The sequence below is a fragment of the Chrysochloris asiatica genome, unplaced genomic scaffold (assembly GCF_000296735.1).
Source record: "Chrysochloris asiatica unplaced genomic scaffold, ChrAsi1.0 scaffold00251, whole genome shotgun sequence".
In the NCBI taxonomy this organism is placed as follows: Eukaryota; Metazoa; Chordata; class Mammalia; order Afrosoricida; family Chrysochloridae; genus Chrysochloris; species Chrysochloris asiatica.
In genome coordinates, this window is record NW_006408769.1 from 1,959,179 (window position 1) to 1,969,578 (window position 10,400).

The 10,400-nt window shown below is 48.9% G+C and overlaps 1 protein-coding gene across 1 annotated transcript in view; it reads right to left on the minus strand.

The window, feature by feature from the left end:
• SALL1 (spalt-like transcription factor 1) overlaps window positions 1–6,061 on the minus strand; it is a 14,224-nt gene extending 8,163 nt beyond the window's left edge. The window contains exon 1 of the mRNA XM_006873725.1: window positions 5,986–6,061. Coding sequence (XP_006873787.1) covers window positions 5,986–6,061 — 76 coding nt within the window. The remainder of the gene's footprint in view (window positions 1–5,985) is intronic.
• Window positions 6,062–10,400: the final 4,339 nt, after the last annotated feature.

Below are 10,400 nucleotides of genomic sequence, written 5' to 3' on the forward strand. Positions count from 1 at the left end.
AAAAAAAAAAAAAAAGGCAAAACATGAAGACAAGTTTGAAATCTTGACCTGCCAAGGAGAATTATTTAAGCTGTTAATAAAATACAAAGACGCCAAACACTAGCAAATTCTAATTCATTCCCCTCTCATCTGCTAGTTTGTATCTAGCTCAATCTCTTAAATGGGATTGCAACTGGTGACCCCATTATAGTAAATACAGTTGCCTTGCTCCCTTGTACTATGGTGAAAATCACATGCCGATCCTTTCCAATGGATTTTGCATGCAAATTAAAGCAATTTTGTAATCCTAGTCAGATAGGAAAATTTAAGAAATAGTAATTTTCTAAATATAGATACACAAAAAAGATGTTTAAACATTTTGTGCCTTTGGGGTGGGGGTGATCTTACAGCTCCACCCAATTTATACCAAAATCCCAGATGTTTTATAGTTCTAATTGGGTACTTGATGCCTAAATCAAATTTGTCGGTTTTTCATCATCTGAACCAAACACTGCAGAATGGGAAGCAGAAAATTGAAGTGTTCCAGCATATTTGTCTACTGAGAAAATAAAAATAAAGCTATGCCCCACACAGAATGGGTTAGCCAGCCAAGAAAGACAGAAAGAAAAAGAAATGAAGCAAAGCAAAACCCACTCTAGCACATTTCGTTTTCTTTTTTGGACCTCCTCAGAAAGATAGATATACTTCATTGTACTTCCCCCCCCCCCCCCTTCATTTATACTCCCCCCCCCCCCCGCTTCACTACCTTAAGATTGCATTTTTAACAGAACCCTTCCCGATCATGAGTTCGGATCTCATCATTTAATAGGCTGTTCCCTTCCGTAGACATGTTTGGAAAGGCTATGTCACAGACGTTTTTGATTGACAATTCTTTTTTTTTTGCTCAGACCTGGTAAATGCCTGAATCTGGATGTACAATTTAAGATTTCAAAGACACTTTAAACACGGCAGCAACATATGCCGGGCATATTTCCTGTTGTATCTAAAGTTTCCTCTATGTGATATGTAATCAAATGACAAATTTACTGGCACCTTCAACTTAGTGCTGTGTTCTGACCAGGATTAGTGTATTCTCGAGTGGAAGAATACAAGTGAAAACTAACAACACAGACAAGACACTGCTTTTACTACAGTAATCCATGCTCCTCTAAGTGTACACAAGAAATGAAAGGGGGAAAATGTCTTCCCCGTGGATGAATCAAACTGAACACTAGATGGGGTTCCAGTTGCAAGGGTTCGTTTAAAAACTTCTTTGTGGCTTTCCTATTCCAGTGACGCGTAAAAGAGAGGCTCCTTAAGGCAAGATCTAAACTTTGACTACATAAACATTGGCAAAGGCACAAGAAACTAAATCCCTGTTGTTTGAGGGTAAAGCTAAGCTATGGGGACTACCTGTCAATCTTCCTCTTTGGGGGTCTGGCATCTGAGGGTGACAAGGGAATAAGGTTAGGAAAAGAAGCCAAGCTGATAAGGTGAAACTAAAATAAACTACTAACTTCCTGCTAAGTGACTAGCAAGGCTCAATTTGGGGGTCACTGGGAAGATACTGAAGGACATATTATGATCTGGACCTTGTCACCTCTGCATGGAAGGAGGCTAGCAAAGGTTAAAACAGCTCAACACATCTAGGTTTTCTAAAGCCTGAGACACAAGCTTTTTTTCTTTTGCAGGGGAGGAGTGTTGGTTCTTAGGTTAACTAACCATCTTCTCTGCTAAACTCTACCATATTTTGGAAGATGTGACTAGCTGCACCAGACAGTTTTAGAAAAATCGAGTTCAGACTGTAAAAAGGAATTTGTTCTGTTTGCTACCGAGAGCTTGGCTTTCAATAACCTCAAAAAGCCTTAACTGCTACTCTCCATATTTCTCCTTCAAGTTCTCAATAAGTTCTCTACATTAAAAATGAGGGTTTCTGTCTTCTAAAGGACTTTCAATTGGGAAAGCTGGAAAAAAAAAAATAAACACGCAAAATGAAGCCTTCAAAGAATAACCTAACAAATTGGCACTTGTGTTCATAAACCATAGGAAAACCCTGACGTAAAAAGCAACCACAAAACCTACACTATCACAAATTCACTCTTAAACACTATCTCTCACACAACTAGACTTTGTATGCTTTAACATATGAGGAAGAATGAGTAGCCTAAAGCAAATACCCCCCAAATTTTGCATTTTCTCATCCAGAATCTCCCATTATGCCACAAACTTAAAATAGGCCTACTGAAACATAAATTCTTTCTAGCAGCCTTATCTTGCAGGTGTTGGTTTTTCAAGAAAAGCAATTAATTATGGTTCTCTCTAACCTTTTGGGCCCAGAGATCAATGTGGTGCCATTAAGAAGCTCACAATGAGTAAATTACTTTGATAAATAATATAATTTCATTATTAATATAAATAAGAGAAATTTTTATGATTCTTAATATTATAAAGTCAATGTTTTATCTGCCATTCATGATGTTTTTATTTTTCTTCCAATATTATCTTTTCTTTGAAAAGGTTAAGCACCAAGCTACCTTTTTAAGGATGAAGATCCTAACACATCCATACAAAGTACTAAAATCTCCAGTAAAGAACACATGCAATAAAACCATTCAAGTCACTCAACATTCCTTTTACTCAAAATTGCTTAACTGTGTATATAGTCTTTCCTAAGGCAGTCATGTTCCTATGAGTAATCGAGACTTGTTGAATATCATTTCAGAGACAAGTCATATTTGCCATGATTTTGGTTTCATAAGAAACACAGACCCCCCCCCCCAAGTTTATTTTAGGGCATTTCAATTAAACTAAAGTAGAATTAAAATATCAACATCATAAGAATGACCAAACAATTTTGTTTTCTGGAACTTGCTCCAATGAAGGTTCTACCAGTTTGTCTACACAGCATGGCTAAGGTTTTTGTTTGTTTTTTAAGTAAAACACACATACAAGGGGGCTCCAATAAGTTCATGGAAAAATTCCATATCTTTTACCTCGATTTTCCCACCAAGTTTTTGACGCCCCCCCTTTGACACCCACAGTACATTAGGTCCTTAAGGCTGAGGTTGAGGTCTACAAACTTCTCTAGGTCTTATGCTAGGGTGAGATAATCCAATCTGAAGGGGTAACACATGAGAAAGGGCAAAAAAGAGCTTGAATTCCATGTGCTCAGTATTGTAATTGCTAAAGGGTCTCCAGACATCAGAAAAAATAGACCAATTCTTTGAAAAAGGGTTTGTCTTCTAAAATGTAATGACCTTTACACAGAAGTTTAAAAAAATAAAAACAAAAGACTACTTCTTGAGGAGTATAAATGTGGGGGAGACTAACAAATTGCTGAATTCACTGCAGAAAAAGGTGACTTTTTAAAAGTAATTTTGAGTTATGTTACAAACTCTTAATTTCATCCCACAAATATTTCCAAAGAAGAAGTGCTTGGATATGAAAGGCCCATCTGGAAAACAGGCATTGGGGAGAATTTGTTGTGTATCAATACTGCAAAAACTGAAACCCTAATGGTTAAGTATAGCTCAAATGCTAACAGAAACATTAGCTGTTCAAATTCACCCAGCCACTCAGCGGGGTGAGAGACTTGAATTTTCTCTGGTAAAGGTTACAGCCAAGAAAACCTTTTGGGGCAGTTTTCCTCTGTCACATGGGGTCGCTATAAGTTGGAAATCTAGTCAGTAATACCCAGCAGCAAGATTACCACACCACACTAAATCTTCTAGCCCTATTACAAAATCAACCCTCTAGGCAACTTCTCCCAAACTTATTGTTCAACCATGTAAAACCAGTCCTAACCTAAAGCAGCCATTACTACAGAGTAGAAAAAAACCAGGAGGGGGTGGGGAAGAAAGTGTTTCATACAGCGCCCCTAACACTTTACTGCTTCTTAGGACAATGAACTAGCTTTGGGGATAAAAAAAAAGAAAAGCAATCAAAAGGAAGAAAAATGAGAGACAGCAAGGAAACTTCTTTCAGTTATTTAACTAATGTATCTCAAATATTACTACTAAATAAAAATGAGAAGAAGCAGTGGACTTCTTTTACTATGCTTTAGAAGTCTTACCTATAAAAAATTCTTCATTCAGAAGGTGAGAGGAGAAAGATAAACATCTAGCAAGCTTTAGTTTTTCTCTGTGCAGCCTGGACTTACTTACTTTTTTTTTTTTTTTTTTTTTTGAGGTAGGGACGAAGAGGATAAAATTTGCACAAATTTACAAAAAAGAATAGTAATTCTCTTTTCTCCCTTTTGATATTTTCGTATATAAATTGTGACTCTGACAGTATGTAGCTGCCGACGATCTCACCAGAAACTTTAGGAAAGATGGATGTGGGGGTGAGACGCATAGGAAAGTAGTTGGAAATACTCGGAAAAAGATCAGGAGTACTGGCTATCGGTTGATTTCGCTCGATTTACCCCACACACCCGGTTTTGTCTGGGGTGGAAAGCGCAGCTCAGGGGCTCTATTCCACTGAGAAATCGCAGCGGCTCTCCATAAAGGTTGAAAAGCTTTGAGAAGGAACTTGGGGGAAAACACTCTAACAATTTTCTTAATCGGTCTTAGGACACTTCATTTTCCATAGCTCCACCCTACACCAGGTGTTCCCTCCTGGACAGCGAGTGAAGAGAGTGGGGGTTCCCGTGACCCAGCAGAGGCAGGCCTCTAGGGAAGGATCCTTGGGACATTGGGGCCCGGGCCTCGGAGTTGGGTGGGCAGAGATGGCGATCTCCGGGGCTGCTTTGAGCCCAGTCGGGGTCCAGCTCCCTCCTTTATGTCTCCAAATAGCGCCCAGTAAACGTGAGCATCCACTGAGGTTGCCCCTCATTCTCCCTGCAGCCGGCAGGGAGGTGAACACCATACCGGGATGACAAGAGAAACGGAGCTAGGGAACCTCCCGGCGTTGGGCCTAGGAGCCCCAAGCCTACTAAAACATAGCATTTTAGGGACAAGGAGGGATTCGAGATGTCCTCCGTATCCCAAACTCCCTCTCCGGACCTCTCCCTCTCAGCCGCAGATTCTGAACACAAACTTTGTTTTTAGACTTGTTCATTCCCTTCGGGACCCTGGAGTGGTCGCCTCCATCAGAGAAAGCGATTGCCTCAGCTACAGGGGGTTCTCCTCGGGCTGAGTGCTCGATCCTGAAAAATTACACTCACAACTCCCTGACCCAGCAGGAATTCCGGGGTTCCATGATCCTCAGTGGGAGCATGCAGACTCTAAGATCATTGGGGGCGGAAGGTGCACGTGTTGTGCGGAAAGATTCGAGGATAAACATGGGTACCAGGGCCCCGGACACCTTCCGCGTCTGCTCCCTTTGGGGAGTAACCAGCAGCACAAACCACTCTCCACCACGGCCGCGACCCCAGAACGTCAAGCTTGGGACTCTCAGGCAGCTTGGCAACCCAAAGCCACTCCATTTCTCCCGCGCGGGCCATAGTGGAGTTTGAGCAGGGGGTGGGGGTTTAACAGGGCGCTCCCTTCACGCTCGGAGTTCAGTGCAGCGTACCAAGTAAACTTCCTCCGCGCTAGAAGAAGGGCCGGGGCAGCGGAGCGGGGCCGGGGGCCCCGGGATCGGCGCAGGGAGAGTAGGGGCCTGAGCAGCCTCTGCCCGCACGCTAGTTCCGCCAGGGCCCCGGCAGCCTCTCGGACTCCCCGCCCGGGAAAAGCAGGGACTGAGGAGAAAGGCAAACACGCTCTCCCTCCTCCCAACCAAAGAAACCAACAACTCCGGAAAGATCCTGCAGGGAGATGTGTTTGCTATCCCCGGGGCAGGGGGAAACCAGGCAGAGGCAAACTGAAAATTAAAAAGAAAAAGAAAAAATGCCGAGACTGGAAGGCTAGCGGGGCCGCTGCCGGCGGGGCCGGGGAAGCGGGGGCCAGCCCGCGTGTGCGTGGGTCCGAGTGTGCGTGAGTGTGAGTACGTGTGTGTGTGTGTGTGTGTGTGTGTGTGAGTGTGTGTGTATGTGTGTGTGTCCGCAGCGCGGGCCGAAGCACTTACCATCTCGCCGGGGGAGCGAGGCCACTTCGGGGTCGGATTGGAAATGTTGAGGCTTCGCTTGTTTCCTCCGCGACATGCTGGCTCAAACATCAGCTGGGGCAGAATAAAAAATTACTAAAAAAAAATCTTCTCAAAATTACGGAAATCGAGCGGCTGCGGCGGCGGCGGCTCCCCCCGCCCGCCGGCCCGCCCGCCCCCTCCCCGGCTCCCCGGCCCGGGGCGCAGCGCGCATGTGTCCTGCTATAATTATGATTATCAATAATGCATTGCGATTAATCATAGAGGGGCTCTTTGAAAGGCGATTGGCACCGGGCCAGCGCTATTCAAACCCGCTCGCCTTAATCAATTAGTTCGTGATTTGCTGCAGACCCCTGTCTTTCCGCGCGCTGGCCCAATAAGCCGGCCGCGGGGCTGGCTCTGCATGCCGCACCGCCCGAGACTGGGTTAACCCTCTTCGCGACCGCCGGGGACTCCGCGGCCGGGCCTCCGGGGGCCTGTGTCCCTGCCACAGCGCGCCCGGCGCCCGGGCCCAGCGCCCCCTCCCTTCCTCCCGCCCTAGCCCAGTCTGCCCCCCCATTCTGTGCTGGGCCGACCCAAATTAGCATGCCCTCCCCGGAATTAAGCCGCTCCGATGGGGGTGGGGCAGAGAAGTGGGGGCTGGGGACAGAGGCTGCGGGGAGCGCAGCGAACTTCCCAACTCCGGCGCATGGTGCGCGGGGGCCCACAGGAGAGGGGGAGGGAGTCCTGTGGTGGGACTTGGGGGGAGGGCGTCCCATTTCGTGAGTGTTTCTCCGTTTCTTAAAGAACTACCAGAAAGCAGCCCGCCCCCACCCCCATTAAAAAAAATAATAAGCGCGTGGGGAAGAGCCGTCCCCACGCCGGTATGCCTCCCGCCCGCGGCCCGGCCTCCCTGCCTCTCGCCGCCTGGCTCGGCGCTCCTCCGCCCCGAGTTCTCCATCCCAAGGATCCCGGGCTCGCGGGGGCGCGAAGAGGACCGAGGAAAGGTTTGGGGACTTGATGGGTTTGGGGCTGTTTTGGGGCGGGCAGGTCTCCCACCACCCCCTCCCCATACCTCCCGCTCAAAGGCCCCCGATTGTTTTGCCTCTCGCTTACTCCTTCTCTCCCTTTCTCTACCTCGGACATTCCCAGGACAATTAGGGTTGAAGTTTTCGGGAGAAGAGTCCCCGGAGCCCGTGGGATAAGGGACAGCCCAGCTCCGCCCAGGACCCCTCCCGGACCTCCCCCCCAGCCGCCCAGGGTTGGCTACTGGGCGCGTCACTCTGCGGGGAGGCGTCGGCTGCGGTGGCGCCGCCGAGCCCGAGGCGGGAGGAGAGCGGGACCCGCCTGGGCTCCGTTCTGCTCTGGTTGGGGGAGGGGCCGCTGATTACCCGGCCTTGCAGTCCGCCCTCGGCCTCCGAAAACGTGGCCCGGCCCAGCCAGACCCTAGCCGAAGCCAGTTCCCCGAACCCCTGCTCTCCCGTCCCAGCCCAGCGAGGGTTGAGGTAGCTGAGCCCTGGTCTCCGGGCTACTGTGTGGTGGCGCTGAGTTGGGACTGAGTGAGAGGGTCCCTATCTGCGGCTCCCTAGCTGCTCAGGAGCTCGCCTCCACTTTTCCCGACACTTGCCGAGCGCGGCGCCAAACTTTTTGCTCTATCTCTATCTCCCAGGTCTGGGATGCAGTCTCCCTACCTGCACCCCAAAATCTGGCCCCCAAACTCCCCACTCCCTCCGCCAAGCTCCGGCACCCGCGAACCTGGGGTTTGGTCCTCTGCCCAGCCCTGCTCTTCCTCCTCGTGGCTCAGGGTCTCCTTTAAATTTCTCCAGAAATCCTGCGCCGGGAGGACAAACTAAACTTTGCCTGAGGGAGGAGGGGGTGCAGATACACAATCCTGTATTATCTCGTGATCGGGAAAGGAGAGGGCTCATAAGGACGACTCAATTCGAGAGCGAATAGTGCTACATATAGTCGGTTCGCGCGAAGTGGGCACCGAGCTCCCAAGCGGAGCTTTGGGTACTCTGGACCCTAAGTGAATCGCACTTCCCAAATGACCTTTTATATTAGTGTCTTAGGTCTTTTTTTTTTTTCTTCCAAATCCAAATCTTTTGTGTGCAGCTGAATGTTTGCTTCTGTTTTTCTCCTGCTGACTTTTTTTTTTTTTCCTTACTTAGTATAACTTCTTCCGTCTTTTCCCTGCCCGCCCCCTTTTCTTCACCTTTTCTCTTATTTTTCGTCTCCTCTGCAATTGCTTGGTCCTTGGCATTGTACACACTCCCTCTTCGCCTCCCTTTCTCCCCAGGTCCTGTTGGGTACTGTAGATTTTGATAAAAGACAAACGAAGCTATCAGTGGGGCTGATGTTGAAGAATGAAGATAATAATGTTTCCATAGGTGGTGCTTCAAATGCCATTATTTCTCACTGAATATTTAAAGAGATCACTCGGCAAAGATGGATCTGTGCGCTCCTGCGGTTTGAGCCGCTCGCTTCCCCCAGACCCCCGGGAATGTGTACAGGAGTACAAGTAAATCCCACAACGCACTCCGTACCCGCAAACAGGCGCCCTTGCAAATACGCCAACTGCACTCTTCTAGGTACACGAACGCGTCCGTGCACACGTGTACACTAGCTTTTTCCCCCAATTGCCAGCTTTTGGAGACACCTACATCTATTTCTCACGATCTTGGCTCCTTGAAAGTTCGGGCCTCCGGAACATTGCTTGCTGCGCTGCCAGGAACCCAGCCGAACTAGCGATCCCTTCATCCGGGTCCGCATCTCGGACGGTGCGGGAAGCTCGAGGGAATAGCGTCACACAAGTTACTAACTTGTTCTATATGTGATTGAGGGTTTTGTTTTATTTTTAAAAAAGCTTTTCCTCCTCCCCACCAAAACAACCGAACGAAATGCACACGCAAAGCAGCTCTTCGATGTTTAATTAAAAATGGGCAAGCAGGGAGGACTTAATTTGGGGATCCAAACTTCAACAACTTTTTTCGTTCTTTTGTGTCCTTGATGGTGTAGAGGCAGGCGACAAACTCAGTGCCTGATGTCCCTAGCTAATTTCTTGTTTGTTTTCTTTCCCTTGTAGCTCCGGGAGAGAAGAGGAGAGGTGGGGGGAGGGGAACGGGAGGAGGGGAATGGTCAGAATGGCCGGGAGAGGAGAATTAGACTTTTCTGTTGATGGCAATACATCAATTACCGGCCATTGTCTCGGGCCGATGTTGCCTGGTTCGCTGACGCCGGCTCTCCCCTCTCCTGCATCAGGGAACTGGGGAGGCTCCGTGTACTGCCTAGGAAAGAAATAATTAAATAAATACATGCGGAGACGGAGTGGGGTTCATTTTTATTTCTGGGCAAGTCGGTGAAGGCAGCGAGTGCAAGTGAGATGCCGCGGTTGTAGACCATTCCCATGTCTAGCGCTCTACAAGGGGTTGCGCTATTCCAGCCCTGGGTGGGGACAGCTAGTGGGAGAAGCTGATTGTGATTCCTTAGAGGACCTGGCACTTAGGGGACTGAGTCGCAATGGGAAATGGGGGTGACCTGAAGTGAGGCAGTTGGGCTACACCGAGGTCATGACCTCGTGGGTGGAGAGGGGCCGCATTTGGGAGAAGCACTTGGTGAGTTTTACAAACTTCCATTTTGGGGCTTGATGCCTGTGTTACTATGAATCTATCCCTTCAGGTTTCTCAAGACCTAGAGCTTCCTTGGTGAGTTGTCAGGGCCGAAGGGCTGTGTCCGAATGCCGGCCACACCACCATTATCAGAGAAAGGTTTATGGCCTGTTTACTCGTGCCCGCCCAATGCTGGGAAGGGCAGAGGGTGCTGAGGCGTCCCTTTCCGAGGCCTGGTTTTGCTTTCCACAAAAGTTATTTTATTATGGCCCAGTCTGACCCCAGGTCTGGAAAGGGGCGTGAGATGAGGCCTTGTTTGAGTCCCGGGTCCTCCTTTTTGTGTCTCTGACGCGGGCTGGTCACCCTCCCTGGAAACTGGGGGACGCCCCAAGCGCTCCGCCTGGGCCCCGGGAACCGCGGGTCCCAGGCCCTGCTAGACCCCGGCGGAGGCTAGGAGGGCATGAGAGGAGGTTTCGTTTTCTTTCCCTAAGCTGAAAGCAGGGAAAAGGCGGTAGCGGCGCCCGGGGGGCGGGGGAGGAGACGCATCGATGGTATCAACATTATTGATGGGGAAACATTGGGGCTGGAGCCCAGAGATCAGGTTCCCAGGCCCTCCCCTCCCCGGGAAGTGGGTGGGTCAGAGCGGGTGGTGAGGTGTATGGGAGTGTGTGTGGGTGGGTGGTTTGGGATATGTGTGTGCGCGTGTGTGTTGGGATGGGGGTGCATGAATGCACCCGCTTTACCACCGGGTTTATTTGTATCTTCCTTGTGTGATAGTGAGGGTAAACCGGAGGGAGGAGGGGTTGAGGT